Source organism: Oncorhynchus nerka, linkage group LG7 (genome assembly GCF_034236695.1).
Source record: "Oncorhynchus nerka isolate Pitt River linkage group LG7, Oner_Uvic_2.0, whole genome shotgun sequence".
NCBI classification, from domain to species: domain Eukaryota; kingdom Metazoa; phylum Chordata; class Actinopteri; order Salmoniformes; family Salmonidae; genus Oncorhynchus; species Oncorhynchus nerka.
Window position 1 is genome coordinate 69928361 of NC_088402.1, and position 23575 is coordinate 69951935.

The 23575-nt window shown below is 41.1% G+C and overlaps 1 protein-coding gene across 3 annotated transcripts in view; it reads left to right on the forward strand.

Annotated features, from left to right (window-relative positions):
- Positions 1 to 5412: 5412 nt before the first annotated feature.
- The window catches only part of LOC115132284 (signal peptide, CUB and EGF-like domain-containing protein 3), a 143307-nt gene continuing 125144 nt past the window's right edge, over positions 5413 to 23575 (forward strand). For all 3 annotated transcript variants that reach the window (XM_029664758.2, XM_029664760.2, XM_029664759.2), the window contains exon 1: positions 5413 to 5776. In XM_029664758.2, the coding sequence (XP_029520618.1) occupies positions 5671 to 5776 (106 nt within the window). In that variant the 5' untranslated portion in view covers positions 5413 to 5670. The remainder of the gene's footprint in view (positions 5777 to 23575) is intronic.

Sequence of the window (23575 nt, forward strand, 5' to 3'; positions counted from 1 at the left end):
TGTCACAAAGTGCTGTACAGAAACCCAGCCTAAAACTCCAAACAGCCAGCAATGCAGGTGTAGAAGCACGGTGGCTAGGAAAAACTCTCTAGAAACCCCCTACATTCTGCAAAAACAGCACATTAACAGCACATACTACAGTTATTTTACTACAGTATTTATACTATAGTTAACTGTAAATACTACAGTATACTACAGTGAATACTATAGTATTTATACCATAGTATCCTATTATCATGACACAAGGCGACGCCCAGATGCAGACACAGGAGGCAGATGGTTGGAGTCTTACAATGTTTATTAATCCAAAAGGAGTAGGCAAGAGAATGGTCGTGGACAGGCAAAAGGTCATAACCAGATCAGAGTCCAGGAGGTACAGAGTGGCAGACAGGCTCGTGGTCATGGAAGGCAGAATGGTCAGGCAGGCAGGTACAGAGTCCAGAAACAGGCAAGGGTCAAAACCCAGAGGACCAAAAAAAGGAGAATAGCCAAAAGCAGGAGAACGGGAAAACCACTGGTTGACTTGGAAAACATACAAGACGAAGTGACACAGAGACAGGAAACACAGGGATAAATACACTGGGGAAAATAAGCGACACCTGGAGGCGGTGGAGACAATCACAGGGACAGGTGAAACAAATCAGGGCTTGACACCTGTAGTATTTTATCATATGGGAGAGTGATCCAGAGAGCTCAGAGTGGCGTGGTTGTTTAAATCTCTTTCAGAGGAATCATTTATTTTCTCCAGAGTAAAAAAAAAGATGTTTGGACTGATCTTGACCTGTGCCACTTAGTCTGAATGTTTTGTATGAAAACTTTTACTCAACAAAGCATCTCTGCACCATCTCTGCATTTGTGTTTTCTCTCGTCGGTTTGCTTGTCAAGGTTTAAGTTCTAGGGATCAGACAGAGAGGAGTGAATGAACGCCTTAGAGATGTATTTTCAAATAACGTGTTTCTTCAAAAGGAGCAAAGTTTCATGTCATTCTACTGTGAGCTTTTCTACTTGGTTAATTAAGATACAAACCTAGCAGAAATCCATGACCCTCATCTACTGTAGGCCTTGTTAAATGCTGACTGGGATAAAGGCATACACGTTGTGCCGTATAGCTAGACACTGAGGTCGTGGTACTTCCCCATAATCCCTGGTCGCTCTTGGGGCAGGCGTTCGTGATCTGACTGTACCTGTGTTGGAGATTGGCAGATCTCATCCTCTGACTGTATATGTGTTGGAGATTGGCAGGTCTCATCCTCTGACTGTACCTGTGTTGGAGATTGGCAGGTCTCATCCTCTGACTGTACCTGTGTTGGAGATTGGCAGGTCTCATCCTCTGACTGTACCTGTGTTGGAGATTGGCAGATCTCATCCTCTGACTGTACCTGTGTTGGAGATTGGCAGATCTCATCCTCTGACTGTACCTGTGTTGGAGATTGGCAGGTCTCATCCTCTGACTGTACCTGTGTTGGAGATTGGCAGATCTCATCCTCTGACTGTACCTGTGTTGGAGATTGGCAGATCTCATCCTCTGACTGTACCTGTGTTGGAGATTGGCAGATCTCATCCTCTGACTGTACCTGTGTTGGAGATTGGCAGATCTCATCCTCTGACTGTACATGTGTTTGAGATTGGCAGGTCTCATCCTCTGACTGTACCTGTGTTGGAGATTGGCAGGTCTCATCCTCTGACTGTACCTGTGTTGGAGATTGGCAGGTCTCATCCTCTGACTGTACCTGTGTTGGAGATTGGCAGGTCTCATCCTCTGACTGTACCTGTGTTGGAGATTGGCAGGTCTCATCCTCTGACTGTACCTGTGTTGGAGATTGGCAGGTCTCATCCTCTGACTGTACCTGTGTTGGAGATTGGCAGGTCTCATCCTCTGACTGTACCTGTGTTGGAGATTGGCAGGTCTCATCCTCTGACTGTATATGTGTTGGAGATTGGCAGGTCTCATCCTCTGACTGTACCTGTGTTGGAGATTGGCAGGTCTCATCGTCTGACTGTATATGTGTTGGAGATTGGCAGGTCTCATCCTTTGACTGTATATGTGTTGGAGATTGGCAGGTCTCATCCTCTGACTGTATATGTGTTGGAGATTGGCAGGTCTCATCCTCTGACTGTACCTGTGTTGGAGATTGGCAGGTCTCATCCTCTGACTGTATATGTGTTGGAGATTGGCAGGTCTCATCCTCTGACTGTACCTGTGTGGGAGATTGGCAGGTCTCATCCTCTGACTGTATATGTGTTGGAGATTGGCAGGTCTCATCCTCTGACTGTATATGTGTTGGAGATTGGCAGGTCTCATCCTCTGACTGTACCTGTGTTGGAGATTGGCAGGTCTCATCCTCTGACTGTATATGTGTTGGAGATTGGCAGGTCTCATCCTCTGACTGTACCTGTGTGGGAGATTGGCAGGTCTCATCCTCTGACTGTATATGTGTTGGAGATTGGCATGTCTCATTCTCTGACTGTACCTGTGTGGGAGATTGGCAGGTCTCATCCTCTGATTGTACCTGTGTGGAAGGTCTGCCTCAGGCTGGAACTTAGTTGATCATAGGGGGATTTGTGGAGATGCTCTGCAGTCTGTACAGTAAAGCCACTACTGAGTATGCAGCTCTTACCCAGCCTATTTAGCTCATTCAAATAGGTCACCACCAAAACATGTGGGAGATAATCACCCATAGACTTGGAGCACAGTTTTGACATTCCTACTCATGCAAAGGTTCCAAATCATCTAACCCTCAATCGATTCTAAGTTGACCTCCCCCCATCTGATCCCCTGTGGAGCTAGCATGGTCAATGCCCAAATACCCTGCTGTGTTGCTTGGAGGGAGAAGATGGGGAATGAGTCATGTACCATCTTGGTCCTGTGTGGCTCAATTGCTAGAGCATGGCGTTTGCAACATCAGTGTTGTAGGAAAATGTAAGCAAGCATTACTGTAAATTTAAGCAAGCACTACTACATGTAAAATGGTATGGTAGAGTGAGTCCCGTTGCTGAAGTATATGATGCCATTTGGTTACATAGTGTGGCTGTGTGCTTATCTAATAGGAGAAGCCTGTATTGCAGCCTGCAGCTGTATTTTCCAAGTCTCTTTCTTTACCCTACCGGCACACTCATTCCTTTTCCTCCGGATTCACAGTGTAACTGAAGTCCTTTCATGACAACTAGGGTCATAAATTAAACATTACCTGGGCTTCTCTTATGCGTCTGTTCAAGTAAAAATAGGTATGTTTGTGTGTAGAGTGATGCCCATGCACACCCCTCTACCATTAATGAAGTAAGTGTTACTGCTGTACCTATATGAAAAACTATGCATCACTTACAGCTCCAAGGCTCAGGCCCCCCTGCCACTGTGGCCTGACTTTCTCTGGCTCCCCAGTGATTCTCAGCTCATTTGGTTATACAGGGGCTCACAATTACCTGGAGATTTGGGGTTTGGGATATGGATATTTACATATTTCTTCTGACAGATGTTATTATAATTACACAGGCCAAGCTGCCAGACTTCATCATTTGGATCTGAATGGTCATTACTATGAATCCTTTCAAATTATGTATGTTACAAGCCAAGAGGGATTTCTTTTAAAGGGCATTTTTATACTTTGTCTGATTATTCCTGGTTATAAAAACAACTCTAGGGAAACCATTAAGATTCACGACATGAAGGTTCACAACAGAGGAGTACCATCCATTTGTATTTTTTTCTTCAAAATTAGATGCACGTCCATAAAATAGTATATGATCAGGCTTCATTTTACCACCCAAATATTAATATGGAGCATTAGGCATTGCCAGAAAGTGTCTTCCATCCTGCAAGACAAAAACAAAGATCAAATACTTAATCGAAGATGAAACTTGGGTAAAAAAAAAGAATAAGAAAGAAACCTTAATGTTCCTCTGTACCTTTGAACAATTGAAAAATGTTTTCATTTTATCAGCCACAGAGATATCCATCTTTATGGGCAAGCTTTTATCAGATTGTTTGCTATCAAAAGTTTCCGTTATCTTACTAAGCCTGTAGAAAATAGATTTTTTAAAATCTCCAAATCAATTTTAATGCGAGACCCTAATTGCATTTTTGATTAAAGAGAAATAAAACATGGGAGCTAGAGAACATCATTATTCTGCATTAACTTTCTCAAAACAAATGTAAACTTAAAGCGTAATGCATCAGTACAGCAGATTAAATCCTAGAGGAAATGAAATATAATAAGCATATCTTCTGTCTAATACTGATTCTAATCTCCATGTTCCAATCTCCAGTCTTCTTTTAACTCAAGTTGAAAAGCACCCATGATGCACTGCCACAATGAAAGAACAGGAACATGCTGATTCTTGTTTGCATTTCCTTTTGTTCAACTTTTATTGATTCTTTAAAAGAGACAAGGAGGTAGAGACTAGCTGCACAACACAAAGACATATTAATTATTGGGACACGTATCCTCTAGGAGGCAAGCAGTATAGGCTTGGCCTGATGTAAATAAAAAGGAAATCTATCATTTGAGGGATGTTAACAGGCAGGTGATGTGAAATTCAGGCTGCTTGGAGATATCCATTGCTGGGTTTTAGAAGATGTGAAAACCTATTTGTGAGGTGTGGCCAGGGAAATGTAATACTTTTTCTGTGTCTGCCTTGTGTAGCCTACACATGGGTATAGCAATAGGCAAATTCAAGTGGTGGTGCAGACAAATTACAAACTCATTTGAAAAAGGAGTAGGCCTATGTATACAAAAATATGATATAAAATGCCAGACTTGTGTTTTTCATTTATGTAAAGCCGGCATGTAAGTCCAGTAGAATAAATATATGACAAAGATATGATAATTAAACTGATTCTCCTGCAGGCTATTGCTAAATAGCAGATCATGTCATGGTGTTTATTGCTCTATAGATCTTTTTGAATGCGATTTGCTCCTGTTTTTTTTAGATGGCATAAATAGGTAATAATAAGTTTGTATGAGAAGCAATCATGGGAGATAGAGTGTACACGAAAGCACGCGTAGCACACGCTGAGACTACAACCTGTTCGCGGTCATTGTGCATCGGGTGCTATCAACACAACTCCTTATATTTGTCATTGTATGTGTCAGTTGCAGGTTTTCATTTTATTTCTTCCGCGCCGCTCTTTTTCCTTGTCTGTGGGGAAAGTGTCCAAGTTGGTTGTAGTGTGGCGCGCGGTCCATAGATTGCACCCAGAGTTTGACCTTTCTCCTCCATGACAACCCGCGACTTCGTTCCAACCAGCAGCTGATTGTAAATTCCTGCAGAAAAATAAATACTTGCAAGTAGTTGGAGAAAGAGCGAGTGCGCGTGTGGGAGAGCGAGAGCAGGAGCAATGCGCGGATCCTCATCTCTCCACCCCTTTCCTCCTCTCTGCCTCACTCCATCTCTCTCAAACGTCCCTCTGCCTCTCTCTTATATTGAAATTGGTCTGGGTCGAACAGGATCACAGAACACCGCTTCTCTATTGCTGCACATTGTCGGGCATTCCGCAAAACCCGATCACTTGAAACACAATAAGCAGACACAAAGGAAAGGACATAGTACCACAATATATTTTTAAAGGTAGAACACGTTTTTCTTATAAAAAAAATACCGTCCGTTTGTGCGTGTTAAGCGTTGTAAAGTAGGTGTTTAACTATAACAGTCCAACTACAGTATAAAATAGCCATGCATTTGCACATTATAATGCGCGCTAGCATTGGATTAGTCGGTTTCTGTCTGCTTGCCTTTGTCCAACAGCCAGCTCGCGCTTCAGGAGGCAAATCCACTCAAGGTAAGTTTTCCCATCAAAATACCTTTATTTCTCCAGGCTTTATCTTTCAGACCCTGGGGAGCAGCTATGGTTATTTAGTGCAGATTTCATTACCTCAATCCTCCGTGCATTGTGAATTTGTAAGCTAATGCCTGACCATTGAGTTACAAATTAGTTAATGTTTTAAAGATTACACACACACACCAATAAATTCAGCATCTCACAATAAAATATTTAAAAAACAAAGTATGCCTCATTAATCCTATTCAGCATTATATTATATTTAATGAACAGGCACACTGGTAAGCAAATTGAAAACTCTTTTAGAAGGCTGATGCAAAATATGTTTATGTATTAAGTACCTAGGAAATTCCACTCTGTTTAAATATTGTTTTGCCCTGGCATGTGTCCTGAGATCAGGAAATCATTTATTCTGTTGCATGCCCAGACTATATTTGTCTCCCCATGATGGTTAAGCTACTGCTGCACTTTTCTGAGACTGGCACAAAAGTGGCAAATGAACCTGTTTTATAGGTCTGATCCAAAAGCGTTAATCAATGTTTAAATCCCCCTGACACTCCCATTCTCTCACCATGGAGATAAACTGGCAACACTTCAAACAACAACACTGTGAACAGAACAGGTTTGTTGAGAACTTCAAGAACAGAATAGTTGTTAATGAAAGAGAGAGATCATCAAGATGTATTTATCACTACCAAGCCAAGTATTTGAAAATCCTCTGTAACACTCACATGGAGCAGCAGGGCTCTCCCTAGTCTCTCTGTCAAAGCCTCCACTGAGCTAGGCTACAGTACTGCACCCAGGATGCTTTCATGTCCTGCCTCCTCTGTTTGATTCATACACAGATTGTGCCTCGAGGCTTTAAGGTGAAACACTCCAAATCCTCATTGAGCACTCATTGAGCACAGAAAGTCAATGAAAATGCGAGCACAATGCAGATCACAGGACAACACTTCACTTGCAGTTATAAGTCATCCATCCACACAATAAAAGGGCTGAAATAAGTTGCTGCCTAGGTGCTGTTTTCTTACCTATTTACTATTTCCCCTCTTTTGTCTGTTTCTCTCTTTAAATAATAAGAATAATAGGAATATGCTTACTCATGTCAATCTGTAGCAACCAGATCTATATATGCCAGGGACAGAGCACAGTGTGTGTGTGCAAGCCTCAGCAGCTTTGATTATGTTTGGTTATGTTTCACACACAGATAGACACAAAAAGACATCCCTCGGCCAGTCAGGCAAGGAGTGTGTGTGTGTGTGTTGTGTGTGTGGGGGGGACTATTTAGCATCCTGGGTGGTCGGCCCCCACTTGTGAGAAAACCGAATATTTACATTTTGCAATTATAACTACTTTTTTCTAACTTAATTTCCCACAACATCGATTACACACTTGCTTGTCATGTGGAATGTTACCGGAACAGTGTCATCACTCAGTAATGGCATGCACCTGTTTGTAGCCTAAGTGACATAGCCTGGCAGAGAATGGACTCTGTGAATACAGAAGTCTTAAGAGTGGGAGGATAGTCTATGAATAATGTGCAGTTAGTAATATTTGTATGGCTTTTTATCTTTAGACATCTATAAGATGGAGAGATGAGATGGAGAAGGGGAGATGAAATGATGAGATGAGAGGGAGAGAGATGAGAGAGGGAGAAAGATTGAGGGAGTGGGAGAGAGATGCGATCGAGAGGAGAGAGGAGAGAAAGAAAGAGGGAGAGAGAGATGAGATCGAGAGGAGAGAAAGAAAGAGAGAGAGGGAGAGAGAGAGGAGAGAGGAGATAAAGAAAGAGAGAGAGGGAGAAAGATGAGAAAGAGAGAGACAGATGAGAGATGAGAGAGAGACAGATGAGATCGAGAGGAGAGAAGAGAGAGAGACAGATGAGATCGAGAGGAGAGATGAGAAAGAGAGAGAGAGACAGATACTGGAACAATAAAAGGTACAATTTGTCAGGTCAATATTGATTCAACAAAGATGTTGGTGACAAGCCCCTTTGTCCTTCATCAAATGAACTAAGGAATATTGTGGAGGATATGGTGAAGAACAGGTAGAAAAAGAGGAAGATGAAGAAGGGAAATTAGACTGGTTAGAGGTGCTGGTGGAGAGAGAGAAAGTGAGCGAGAAAGGAAAAAGGAAAATAGTGAAGGGCCTCGGACAAGGCAAATCACTGAGCCTTTGAGCTAACCTCAAGTCGGAAGTTCCTGGCTAGCTAATACAGCGCCAAGGCAACCGTTGGTGAGGTCCTGACATGCTGTGGTGCGGTGCAGAGCGTTGGCTGTGTTGGTGTAACCTTTGCTCCTGGGCCCGAGGGTCTCTCTGGAAGGCAGAGCTCCTACTGCAGCCAGGGAGGGAGCCAGAGGCAGCAGCCCTCAGCCCTGAGCCACAATGTGGGAACCAACCAGCCCTGGCCTGGAGGGAGCGACTCAGCAAAATGAGGCCCAAGTGGAGCGAGGGAGGGAGGCCTAGAAGTGGTGTGTCTTCCACAAAGAATGGGATGGAAGGAAGGCCAGAGGTCCCCCCCCCCTTTTGCTTTTATCCCTCCTCTTCTTTGTTTGCTTTGTCTTCTTTTTCTGTCCTTTATACTAAATTAATTAGTCATGTCTGATTCCACCGTCTGCCATAGGCTATGGCTGTGTGTGTGTGTTACAGGCATGCACAAGCTCTATTTAATGGGGCTCCTATTCCTCATTTTGTTATCCTCTAGTTGTAAATCATTAAATCTGTCTGGTCCTCATACATTCTCTGTCGTGGAAGGTGAAGATGTTAATAGATTTGCACTGCTTTTCATAGCAAATATTGCAGGCATTCACCTGTGAAAGTCAAAGCTGTACAATTAATGAAGATGTCAAATACCGACATCTCTTGTGATCTCTTGGTAATGGTTCCTGGTAACCACATATGAAGCCACGTGAAAATATATGTTTAAATGGTGCTTTTCTTCCTGCTCAGCTTTCTGGGCTTGGACCACCCTAAGAACACCGCAGAAGAAGAATGCAACTATTGTGGAGACAACATTCTATTCTCTGTGATCATCGTGGACCATGGCCAGTCCTTTCCCACTTTGGCACACATCTCATCACATTCACACTTAGGTGCTGTCTGTGAGCATTCATTTGTCTAGACAGCCGTGGTATTTGTTGTGCTATTACAGTATTGTTATCTACTCACAGAGTTGATATGTGCGTACTGATGTCAAAGTCCCTTTCAGTTTGCCAAGGTATTAGGGATTCAGGGGTTTTGGCATATCTATTTGGCAGTCAGAATACTTTTTCTTTATTATTTACTCAATATAGCTCCAGGTCACATATTCAAATGGGAGTATGGAATTACATTTACATCTCTTAAGATATTTGCTGCTGTTGTGTACGTTTTTCTCTTTGCTGTCCTTTTCTTCTTCCTAATCAATACATCACGGTCGTCATGGAAGCCTGTCAGCGTCATTGATCTTCATGAGTGTAGAGTAGACAATCAATTTAGCTGTGCTTTTACCACTCTGAGAATGGATATTGGGATACGACCTGCCTGAGAAGTGGTGCTCCAATACCACTGTACATGTTGTTACAGAGCAGCTGAGTGAAAGGAGGGAGATCATAATCTCTGCAGTGGTTGAGTGGTTGAAACCATTGATAACAGTTCCGTCCAAGACAAATATACAGTCTGAATAGTGAACATGGCTTTGATCTTTAAGGACATGTGGTGGTGATGACGTTAGGACAAGCATAGATCTGATATTGGCCTAGTTTGCATATTGATATACACTGAGTGTACAAATATTAAACCACCTACTCTTTCCATGACATAGACTAACCAGGTGAATCCAGGTGAAAGCTATGTTCCCTCATTGATGTCACCTGTTAAATCCACTTCAATCCGTGTACATGAAGGGGAGAAGACAGGTTATATAGAAGGATTTTTAAGCCTTGAGACAATTGAGACATGGATTGTGTATGTGTGCCATTCATGGGCAAGACAAAATATGTAAGTGCCGGTCTGGACTAGGGCTGTCTGGACTAGGGCTGTCTGGACTAGGTCTGTCTGGACTAGGGCTGTCTGGACTAGATCTGTCTGGACTAGGGCTGTCTGGACTAGGGCTGTCTGGACTAGGGCTGTCTGGACTAGGGCTGTCTGGACTAGATCTGTCTGGACTAGGTCTGTCTGGACTAGGGATGTCTGGACTAGGGCTGTCTGGACTAGGGCTGTCTGGACTAGATCTGTCTGGACTAGGTCTGTCTGGACTAGGGCTGTCTGGACTAGATCTGTCTGTACTAGGTCTGTCTGGACTAGGGCTGTCTGGACTAGGTCTGTCTGGACTAGGGCTGTCTGGACTAGGGCTGTCTGGACTAGGGCTGTCTGGACTCGGGCTGTCTGGACTAGGGCTGTCTGGACTAGGGCTGTTGCGGTCCTTTTACCACCACACCTGCAGTCATGAGTCATGACCGCAGTAAAATTCCACAAGACCGTTGAGTCAAGGTAATCTCCTGTTATGCACTCTGGACATGCTTTGGTAGTACCCAATTTGCTAACAACCATCAGGTTCTAATGGCCTGGTACTCAGGGCTCTATTGTCCCTCCATCACATCCTAATGGCCTGGTACTCAGGGCTCTATTGTCCCTCCATCAGGTCCTAATGGCATGGTACTCCGGCTAACAACCATCAGGATCTAATGGCCTGGTACTCAAGGGCTCTATTGTCCCTTCATCAGGTCCTAATGACCTGTTACTCAGGGCTCTATTGTCCCTCCATTACGCATCTCATTAAAACATCAAACAAAACTGATTTAAGATGTCTTTGGTACATAATTGGTCTAGCCTATACTCCAAAATTAAACACATTTGAGTAATCACCTTTGAGTGTGCACTGTATTATTATGCATACTGGATGGACTGGTTACAATATGCTACGCTACAAAATGTACATCTAGGAGTCTTGGAGAGAATGTGTAGCCCTAGACCATGCTGTTGGTTCATAGATTGTGCAGGGCAATTTTGAATAGCCTAGTAATAGGGATTTTTTTCAGATTGTCATAATTAATTGGGTGATACATTTTTAGCAAAACAGAGTATCTCACCACTATACATTTCCATCTCCTCTCTCTACTTTATTCCTTTCTCGAGCCCGCAGAGTGGCTGCCAACACTTTAGTTAAATATTTTTTTGTTGTGAAAACATGTTAGTGTCGATGTTCCCGAACAGATTTCACTTCGTTTCCCAAATTAAGCACTGGGTAGCTGCAACAACAAGGTTTGAGAGCCCATGACATACAGAGTTTGGGTGGAATATCACCTGTCGCGCAGGGAGATAATGCTCCTCAAACTGTGGTTGATGCATGGAGTGAAATAAGTGTTTTTATATTTATTTCTCAGCTGCTCATATTAAGCACATGCTCCACTACTGTATAAAACCGAAGTAGCCTACCTGGCAAAAATGGACCAGCAGAAAGTGCGCAGCCTCCATTTGCTATTGGAGTGCATACAGATGACATGTACTTTTCCCCCTGCCCGGTTCCTGCCCATTTGATAATGGGCCATTCTAAATCAAAACTTTCACATACAGTACCAGTCAAAAGTTTGGACACACCTACTCATTCAAGGGTTTTTCTTTATTTAAAAAAAAACTATTTTCTATATTGTAGAATAATAGTGAAGACATCAAAACAATGAAATGACATATGGAATCATATAGTAACCAAAAAAGAGTTAAACAAATCATTGGCATTCTCTCAACCAGTTTCACCTGGAATGCTTTTCCAACAGTCTTGAAGGAGTTCCCACATATGCTGAGCACTTGTTGGCTGGTATTCCTTCACTGTGTGGTCCATCTCATCCCAAACCATCTCAATTGGGTTGAGTTCAGGTGATTTTGGAGGCCAGGTCATCTGATGCAGCACTCCATCACTCTCCTTCTTGGTGAAATAGTCCTTTCACAGCCTGGAGGTGTGTTGGGTCATTGTACTGTTGAACAACAAATTGCAGACCAGATGTGATGGCGTATCACTGCAGAATGCTGCGGTAGCCACGCTGGTTAAGTGTACCTCTAATTCTAAATAAATCACAAACAGTGTCACCAGCAAAGCACCCTCACGCCATCACACCTCCTCCTCCATGCTTTGTGGTGGGAACTACACATGCAGAGATCATCTATTCACCTACTCTGGGTCTCACAAAGGCAAGGTGATTGGAACCAAACATGTCAAATTTGGACTAATCAGAAAAAAGGACAAATTTCCACCAGCCTAATGTCAATTGCTCATGTTTGGTCACTCTGATGAACGTATCCTCTGCAGCAGAGGTAACTCTGGGTCTTCCTTTCATGTGGTGGTCCTCATGAGAGCCAGTTTCATCATAGCACTTGATGGTTTTTGAGACTGCACTTGAAGAAACTTTGACAGTTCTTGACATTTTCCTGATTGACTGACCTTCATGTCTTAAAGTAATGATGGACTGTCATTTATCTTTGCTTATTTGAGCTGTTCTTGACATAATATGGACCTGGTCTTTTACTACCCCTACCTTGTCACAACACAAATGACTCAAATGCATTAAGAAGGAAAGAAATTCCACAAATTACCTTTTAACCAGGCACAACTGTTAATTGAAATGTATTACAGGTGACTACATTATGAAACTGGTGGAGAGAGTGTGCAAAGCTGTCATCAAGGCAAAGGGTGGCTTTTGAAGAATCTCAAATATCAAATATATTTTGATTTGTTTAACACATCTTTGGTTACTATATGATTCCATGTGTGTTTTTTCATAGTTTTCACTATTAGTCTAATCAAATCAAATCAAAGTGTATTTGTCACGTGTGCTGAATACAACAGGTAGACCTTACAGTGAAATGCTTACTTACAGGCTCCAATAGTGCAAAAAAAGGTATTAGGTGAACAATAGGTAAGTAAAGAAATAAAAACAACAGTAAAAAGACAGTGAAAAATAACAGTAGCGAGGCTATATACAGTAACGAGGCTATATACAGTAGCGAGGCTATAACAGTAACGAGGCTATATACAGTAGCGAGGCTATAACAGTAACGAGGCTATATACAGTAGCGAGGCTATAACAGTAACGAGGCTATATACAGTAGCGAGGCTATAACAGTAACGAGGCTATATACAGTAGCGAGGCTATATACAGTAGCGAGGCTATAACAGTAACGAGGCTATATACAGTAGCGAGGATATAACAGTAACGAGGCTATATACAGTAGCGAGGCTATAAAAGTAGCGAGGCTACATACAGTAGCAAGGCTATAACAGTAACGAGGCTATATACAGTAGCGAGGCTATAACAGTAACGAGGCTATATACAGTAGCGAGGCTATAAAAGTAGCGAGGCTACATACAGTAGCAAGGCTATAACAGTAACGAGGCTATATACAGTAGCGAGGCTATAAAAGTAGCGAGGCTACATACAGACACTGGTTAGTCAGGCTGATTGAGGTAGTATGTACATGTAGATATGGTTAAAGTGACTATGCATACAGTATATGATGAACAGAGAGTACAATGTAGAAAATAGTACAAATAAAGATAAACTCTGAAATGAATAGGTGTGTCCAAACTTTTGACTGTTACTGTATTAGTAAAGACAAGATTCAATTGAGAATAGTATGATGGGTGAAAATATGATCCCTTGATGAGAGACCAGCTGTGCAGCCAGAGGCAAGGAACAGAGCCCAAGCTCTTTTTTCTACTTTCTCAAACCATCAATAGCCTATTGTCACATCATGCAGCCCATATATTTTTTGAGTTCTAATACATTCTAAATGTTGTATCATTCACAACCAAAGTTGCCAAATAACTTTAAATTGACCTGTTTCAAATGATCACTTCTACGCTCAACATAACCATTTCATATGTGCACTCGCTCCAGAATGGTTTTTATTCAGCTAAGTTCAATTATGTTCTTCTTACTATAAAATCAGATCAAATAAAACAAGGGCACGGGACTTATAAGCATATATTGTCTGCTAAATGAACAAGCCTACAGCCTATGGCATGGAGCAGAGCCAGATAACAACTCATATTCTATTCCTCTGAAATACATTTTTGTCATATCATGTTTCTTCAGACCTGACAAAATAAATCATGCATTTATTGTGATGGTGTATATTAAATGTATTTATTATACTTTTTTAAGTGTATATGTTCCAAAGGCACACATCAGTGGCTTGTATGCAGCTTGTATGTGTGGAGACCTTGGAGATGCTAAATGTGTTTATGTTCATTTATGGTCAATTACCTTGAGACCGGCAGTCTTTTGATAATAACCGTCTGACAAAATTTCATGACCGCCAAAGCTCTAGTCTGGAACAAACCAAATCTGATCCAAACATAGACATCTATGATTGGTTAAGATTTGGTCCGGACTGGACTAAAAAACCAATGTGCACCAAAAAAAAGACGTTGCCGTCGGTCCAAGCTTACTGAGGTGTAGCCTACAGTGTTCCCTGAAATATAATTTTAGGAATGGCCGTCTATTTGGTAAGCCTACCATTTGTAAAACACCAAAAAAAGACGTCCGTACAGGACCAAATTAAGATGTCCAAAAGACATTAGCTTGTGCTTATTAGGGCGTAGCAACCATGTCAGCCGCAATGGAATTTTATGAATGCTTATCCGTGTGGCCCATTCCTCCTGACAGAGCTAGTGTAACTGAGTCAGGCTAAGGTGTGTGTAAACTTCCGACTTCAACTGTGTATTTAAAATTATATTTATTTATAAAAAAATAATATTTGGAGGATTGGAAATGATGCAGACAATTTCAATTGATAGAAGCCCCAATCTATTTGCAATAAAAAAAATAAGAAAATAAAACCAAATAATTGTCATACATTTTATCTCCTACAGAATAGGCTACAGAAAAAGCCACATACTCTTTATACCATATCCTATACAGTATCTGCTACATCATTTATGTTTTATGTCATTTTTGGACTAAACGTTGGTGGACATCACAGCGATGGGTCTCTCCAACAGCACCCTGGAAAGGCGTGTTGGGAATGGACAATCAAAATATTTGGCTTTGACAAAGTGGGCATTGCTTATCACAGGGCGGCATCAACGCTCACCTAAAAAGCCCATATGCCACTGGTTGAGAGAAATTGCCATTGTTTTTGGGCAGCGTTCTGTGAGGTTTTATGTGTGGTTGTTGGAGGTGTGTCTTGGTCAGTTTAGCTCAGAAAATGCCGCCCTCGTTAATCTGCCGCATAATCCTGCCTAATGAGTGGGACTGCCATGATCTTTATTGTCTATGATGCTATTGTTTCTAAGTTTCTCTTTGACAGAGGTTCTAGAGGGGCATAGTGTAGGCAAAGCATGGTAGAAAACAACACAGTCTGTCACACTCTGACCTTAGAGAGCCTTTTTATGTCTCTATTTGGTTTGGTCAGGGTGTGATTTGGGTGGGCATTCTATGTACTGTTTTCTATGTTTTTGTATTTCTATGTTTTGGCCGGGTATGGTTCTCAATCAGGGACAGCTGTCTATCGTTGTCTCTGATTGGGAATCATACTTAGGCAGCCTTTTTTTCCCCTTTTGTCATTGTGGGAAGTTGACTTTTGTTAGTGGCGCTATAGCCCTGTAAGCTTCACGGTTGTGTCTTCATGGTTGTTGGCGACCTTTTAAATAAAAGGAAAATGTACGCTCACCACGCTGCACTTTGGTCCACTTCTTTCGACGGCCGTGACACAGTAAGCCAGTTAGCATGCATGTTTACAGCCATGTGTAAAAGCTGGGCTGTCTGGAACAGGCCATGACCCAGGCCAGTTCTGTGACCCCACCACTGGCCAGTCTATCACTTTCATCCTGGCTGCTGGAATGTAAAACCAATACACTTTCTCCTTGCCAACAGTGTGTGAAATATTTAAAGTGTCAGAACTAGGGAAATACTGCATGGGATCACTATTCTTTCTCTGTGACTGATCCACTCTTGGTTACTAAAGAGAACATGTCAGAAGCGTTCACATCAAACGTATCCATCTAGCCTGGGTGAAGGGGTAACATTTTTGTTGTTATTGTGTTGAGCTCAGGAAAAACACAAGTCTGTTTGTTCTAAGGTGTTTGTTACACTCTAGGTTGTTAAGAAAACACTGCTTGGTTTAGCCAATGAAAACGGGTTGCCAGTACGCAGTGTTGGCAGACACAGGTTCGAATTGATCGGCAGGATTTGGGGCTCCCTCCAAAAGAGAAATATGTATTAAGTTATATGAAATAAGTTATTTAGATGTAATTTGTGAGAAGCCTTCTGGAGTCGGTTTGGGGGTTTGACTGAAGTAGTGCTCCTTCCTTGGTATCTGAGCCTTGTTCTGGATGTGTGAGATTGTGTCTGCAGGTTTGGGTTGTCATGGGGCATTCAAAACCTGCCCACTGCCCAGGGGAAGCAATCAGGTCTGGGTTGTCATGGGGCATTCAGAACCTGCCCACTGCCCAGGGGAAGCAATCAGGTTTTTTACACGCCTCATAACTCTGTCATGGCACCTTTTCTTCTCCCCTGGAGCAGAGAAACCACTTTATCAGCACCCAGCAGATCAACCCCACAATGCTAGTGCTCCAGCGCTCCTATGCTCAATTAGGATGGTCTTAATGCTGACAGAGGAGGTAGCTTCTACATGGACAGGACAGTGAAAATCTGTCCCAACATACACACTCACCCTCCCTCCCTTCCTACATAAATACATGGACAAGCACGTGAAAACACCAACATTTACTGCCATGATTACATTCAACACACACACTCAACACACAAATCCAAACAATGGGGCCAGACTCATCGGTTAGTGGGAGGATATAGAACATAGTTGATGGTACACTGAACCCAGGCCCTGAGCCCTGGGCCCGAGCCACTCTACAACCCCGTCTTCAAAGTGCTGATGGCTCCAGCAAGGAGAGTAGAGCTTCCAAGCGACTGGATGGCCAGCCTGTCCGTCCCCCGTTAGGAGCCGACAGCTGGGGCTGCTCTCAGATCATTAATCCCCCCATTTTTCTGTTCCATGACTCACTGATTGGCAATGGTGGGATCCACTGAGTGAGTGTCTGCTCTGTGGCATTGTCTGCTTTAGTTCTCTGTTCTCTCCACAACTAGGCTCAACATTGTTCGAGTGGAGTGGAGGACAGAGGAGAGCCTTGCTGCCATTGTCCCCAACGTTCCTCCTCCTCCTTACACCTCTTTCTGAGACCCCTTTGGCCTGGCCTAATAATGCAGCTGCGCCTCTCTTTGAATTTTGCGGTCAGTGAGGGACGTCATTAGGCTGGTTTGTGGTGGTCAGTCAGTCAGTTTTGTTGGAGGGGGGTTGGGGGCCCAGAAAGAGTCTTGTTTACAGACTGCTTGTGTTTACATTCCTTGAGGTTAGCGCCAGCTTTGGGGACTGCTGTATATGAAAGGAAATGCTCTTATTCTGCTTAGTAATGGAAAAACACAACACATCAAGGAATGTTTTGTATGAAAAACGATCTAATTTATTTGGTGCAGTTCATGGAGTTTGGCTGAAGCTTTAAGGTCTGAAACGACAGTGGTGGCGTCACTAATGAAACTGATACGTCCTCAATGAGAGGAGTCATGAGAAAAGATGTGATCTTCTCAAATTGAGGATAATTGTAGAAAGATATCCCAGGATGTTAACACTTTATACTGTATATAAACCCTATAGCTCGAAGTCTGTGCCAGACGTTGCACTACCCCGTTCGACAACCAATATCTTCCATGTACTCTTAAATTGACAGTTTTCTTCTCTATTTCCCTTTTATTTTATCTTTAGTAGTGTGTTGATGGTTATATTAGGAGAAGCCAGATGGACTGTCTCACATTGCAATGCCGTTCATGTGAAACAGAGTTGTGTAATGGATGCCAGTCACACGTCATAATTAACAATCATTCCATATACGGTAGTGTTTGTCTCTAATGACAGTTTTATGTAATTAGAACTATTTGAGCATAGTGAAGAATGCGTTCTACTTGTTAACAGTGTATTGAATTTAGGGCTGACCCCATTCAGTCGACTGGTCGATTGCTTAGTCGATAGGCTGTTGGTCGACCAAGATTTCTTTAGTCAAGCAGTCGCGCCTGTCTCAGTGGACTGATCCATTCTGGAGGCCACGGGGATAGCACAGTCCATCACTCTAAGACATGTGATACTGAAATTGTATATGGTTATATTATGTAAAAACTAATGGTGCAACACTAATAAATCAAATATTATTTCATAAAAAATGTGCTTTCTCCCGCGTTGGATATGGCTGCTGTCCGCGGTTCTGAAACATATTCCTTAGTTCCCAGTAGAATTGGCACCTTTCCCTATGTTGCTATGTGCATAACAGCAAAGTTAACCAGCGTATTGGGATTGAGAACAATGCGGCAGGGGCAGCAGCAGCAGAGACGAGGAAACAGCCCTTGCCTTAACTCTATAATCAATAATCAAGTGTTAAATGTGCCTGGCTTTATAAATCATCCATATATATCTATAGAAATAAGGAATCTAGCTTCTGTTGCCTGTTTGAGTGTTTGTTTAATAGCCGATTGAATCTGTGAGCACCAAGCCTCATGCAAATGCAAAATGTCGGATATAGTAATTTCACAGATTCAGCTGTTTTGAATCTTTGCTATGCTGTAATAAAGGCTTTACCATTGTTTAATTCGATAGAACAGACTGGTATTACTTATCATTTATTTACATTGTTTCACTGTTCCAAACATGCAGAAAAATGACATTGTAATCTAACAGCACCTGTTTGTCACACATAAGATACACACAGCTCTCGCTCCTATACCCTCTTTTTTCTTGATCTTGTTATTAGTACAATTATTATTGTGATCATCATTATAGTAATCATTAATGTCATTATCATTAGTAGGCTGAGTATAGTATCCTTGTATAACCACTGTCGAGCTGTAGGACTAAGAGCACCTCCTGTTTAGTCTTAATAACCTAACTAACTTAGGCCTATATAGGCTACTGTATCAATCAATCAATCAAGCATTAATTCGTTCATGCCATCACACAGCATACGAGATAGTCATGCTTTGACATGCAATCAAGCATTTTAGTTTTAAAATTAAATAACAAAGGGAGCTTTGAATAATTAGCCAAAACAATAAATATATATGAACAGTTTCTGGTAGACTTATTTATTTACTGTTGTTTACACTGTTGCAAATGGTAATATTGTAATCAAACAGCAACAGTTTGGCACACATAATACTCACAGAATGCTTGCTCCACAACTATGTCAAATGTTTTCCACAGATCTGACTTCCCTTTCCCTCCCAAGCAACCAGTAAACAAACATTCGCCCATTTCGAGTTTCTTTTTCACGTCTTCCGCATTCATTTTGCTGTCGACATCACTGTTCGGAGTTTGTTATAACCATTTTTTTTTATGTAATTATGATAGGCTATCGGTCAGGCCTATTGGTTACATGCATGCGATGCTTACATGTTTCATGTAAAGAGAGCAGGGTTGAGGGAATAGGGAATGTTTTTCCTTAACAAATTAGGGATTTTGGTAGCAGAACTTTTCAGTCAGAAACAAGTAAGAAACTAATGTTGCAGCTCCAGCACGGACAGCGCAATAAACACTTGCTGTGCTCTGGTGCCTTTTCCCTGCAGTAGGGAGGAGAGCAAGACAACATGCGCCAGTCACACAGACTCTCACTGTCATTTTTTTAACACAGTGTGACCATCGGGCTCTTTCTTGAGTCATTTGTGTGTCTTAATTATTTAATGAAGCAGTGTGCTTAAAGCATCAGACAAGCTCAGTGCATATGTAGTTGATTTTATTCAAACACTGCCTCTATGTGGAAAAATAAGTTTAAATATTTCAACCAATCAATTGATCAAAATAACAGGACGACTCTCGGTCGACCAAGATTTTTTTTAGTCGGGGACAGCCCTAATAGAATTTCACTCATCTGGCATTAGCTCCTTGAGCTGTATATACTGAGTGTACAAAACATTAGGAATACCTTCCTAATATTGAGTTTCACCCCCATTTGCCCTCAGAACAGCTTCAATTCGTCAGGCATGGACTACAAGGTGTTGAAAGTGTTCCACAGGGATGCTGGCCCATGTTGGCTGGATGTCATTTGGGTGGTGGACCATTCTTGATACACATGGGAAACTGTTAAGCGTGAAAAACCCAGCAACGTTACAGTTCTTGACACACTCAAACCGGTGCGCCCGGCACCTACTACCCCATTGAAAGGCACTTAAATATTTTGTCTTGCCCTTTCCCTGTCTGAATGGCACACATACACAGTCCATGTCTCATTTATCCTTCTTTAACCTGTCTCCTCACCTTCATCTACACTGATTGAAGTGGATTTAACGAGTGACATCAATAAGGGATCATAGCTTTCACCTGGATTCACCTGGTCAGTCTATGTCATGTGCACACAGTGTATGTCAGATAAGAACTGCCATGCTCTACTCGCACACAGAAAGCCATTCCCTTTATACTTCATATTTTGACAGGAAGCAGCTAGAAAATATCAGACTAACAGTTCTGCTGTAATTGCTATGTTGCCCTCTTTATAGTTGGTACTATATCTTGCTAAAGCAGCCGCCAATGAATTTAATTGCTGTGTGCACAGGGGAGAGTGTCATGTCAGTTAGCGCTGGCTGTATAGATAGGTATATAACAGCAAAATAAGGTAAATACCAACACTATCAGGTATATAACAACACTATTGGGTATACAGCAGCGCTATAAGGTACATAACAACACTATTGGGTATATAGCAGCATTATAAGGTATATAACAACAATATAAGGTATATAACGACACTATAAGGTATATAACAGCAATATAAGGTATATAACAGCAATATAAGGTATATAACAGCAATATAAGGTATATAACAACACTATAAGGTATAAAACAGCAATATAAGGTATAGTGAGTGATGCTACAGTATATACCTTATATTACTGTTATATATGTTATAGTGTTGTTATATACTTTCTAGTGCTGCTATATATATTATACTATATACCTTATAGTGAGTACTGTTACAGTATATACAGTATATAGTATAAGGTATATAACAACACCATAAGGTATATAACAGCTATATAAGGTATATACTGCAACAGTACTCACTATAAGGTATATAGTGTAAGGTATATAACAACACTATAAGGTATATAGCAGCATTATAAGGTCTATAGAATAAGGTAAATAACAACACTATAAGGTATATAACAACACTATAAGGTATATAACAACACTATAAGGTATATAGTATAAGGTATATAACAACACTATAAGGTATATAGTATAAGATATATAACAACACTATAAGGTATATAGTATAAGGTATATAACAACACTAAGGTATATAGTATAAGGTATATAACAACACTATAAGGTATATAGTATAAGATATATAACAACACTATAAGGTATATAGTATAAGGTATATAACAACACTAAGGTATATAGTATAAGGTATATAACAACACTATAAGGTATATAGTATAAGGTATATAACAACACTATAAGGTATATAGTATGGAAGCTGCGAATTTTCGCAGCTTTTTGTTAAAAATCGCGCAACATTTCAGCGCCCTGCTATTCATGCCAGGAATATAGTATATGCATATGATTAGTATGTGTGGATAGAAAACACTCAGACGTTTCTAAAACTGGTTAAATCACGGCTGTGACTATAACAGAACGTGCGTTTCATCGAAAAGTGCAGGAAAATCTGATCACTGAAAATGGAAATAAATATCCATGCGCCACTTCCAGGAATTGTTAAAGGTGAACCGGATTAAATGAGGTCGAGGTTGCAGTACCTACAGCTTCCACACGATGTCTAGAGTCTTGTCATTTGCTTCGGCTTTGTTTCTTGGTCAAACCGACACAAGGGAGCCGATTTCCTCCGGACATTATTTCCAGACGGACACCTATAGTATTTACATCGCCTCCTGATGAATTTTATCGCTTATTAACGTGTACTAATACCTAAAGTTGCATTACAAAAGTATTTCGAAGTGTTTTGTGAAAGTTTATCGTCGACTTTTTTAATTTTAAAAAATGACGTTACGTTAGAAAACGCTATTTTTTTCCGTTGTTCACACAGTATTCATAGATCGATATCTAGGCTATATATGGACTGATTTAATCGAAAAAAGACCCAAAATGATGTTTATGGGACATCTAGGAGTGCCAAGAAAGAAGCTCGTCAAAGGTAATGAATGTTTTATATTTTATTTCTGCGTTTTGAGTAGCCCCCGGCTATCGCAAAATCTGTCGTTAGGTGACGTTGCTGTATTCTGGGGGATACATGCTATCAGATAATAGCTTCTCATGCTTTTGCCGAAAAGCATTTGACAAATCTGACTCGGTGGATAGATTCACAACGAGTGTAGCTTTAATTCAGTACATTGTATGTCCATTTTAATGAAAGTTTGAGTTTTATCAACCACTATAGGTGGCGCTCTTGAACATTTCCGCTGATTTATGTTCCCACCACGGAACCACGGCCCTAACAAGAAGGTATATAACAACACTGTAAGGTATATAACAACACTATAAGGTATATAGTATAAGGTATATAACAACACTATAAGGTATATACTATAAGGTATATAGTATAAGGTATATAACAACACTATAAGGTATATAGTATAAGGTATATAACAACACTGTAAGGTATATAACAACACTATAAGGTATATACTATAAGGTATATAGTATAAGGTATATAACAACACTATAAGGTATATAGTATAAGGTATATAACAACACTATAAGGTATATAGTGTAAGGTATATAACAACACTATAAGGTATATAACAACACTATAAGGTATATAGTATAAGGTATATAACAACACTATAAGGTATATAGTGTAAGGTATATAACAACACTATAAGGTATATAGTATAAGGTATATAACAACACTGTAAGGTATATAGCAGCACTATAATGTATATAACAACACTATAAGGTATGTAGTATAAGGTATAACAACATTTTAAGGTATATAACAGCACTATAAGGTATATTATAAACTGAGTGGTTCGAGCCCTGAATGCTGATTGGCTGACAGCATATGGTATGTCAGACCATATAACACAGGTATGACAAAACATGTATTTTTACTGCTCTAATTACGTTGGTAACCAGTTTATAATAACAATAAGGCACCTCAAGGGTTTGTGATATATGGCCAATATACCACGGCTAAGGGCTGTGTCCAGGCACTGCGCGTTGTGTTATGCATAAGAACATCCCTTAGCCCTGGTATATTGGCCATATGCCACACCCCCTCGGGCCTCATTGCTTAATTACAGCACTATAAGATATATAACAGCACTATGAGGTATATAACAGCAATATAAGCTATACAGTATAAGGTATATGTCATGACTGTCCTGTGAGGATCCAAGTAGGTCAGATCAGCTTTGCAATAAATAGCTTCAACCAAACCCGCACTCACCCACAGAGGGGGAGAAGGGAACTGGTGGGGGCTGACAGTTCACTCCCTGTTGTAATCAAGGACAGAACATTCAGCTCTCTCCCTCTCCAATGTTCACCAGAGGAATGTGTCTTCGTTTGAACACTAATGTCATAGTATGTGTTATTTTGTTATGTAAAACAAATGTTATAAAGGAAATACTGTAACTTGAAAAGTGTGAAGTGTCCATCCGATGCATTGTGCCATAAGAGATCATAGTTTTACATAACTTTGCACAGTGACAAACCACACCCCTGAGTGAGGTCAGAGAGCGTGTCAGCCTGACGGAGCCTCCCTTTCTAACAAACTGTTTAAAATTATGGGTTAAGAATTAACATATC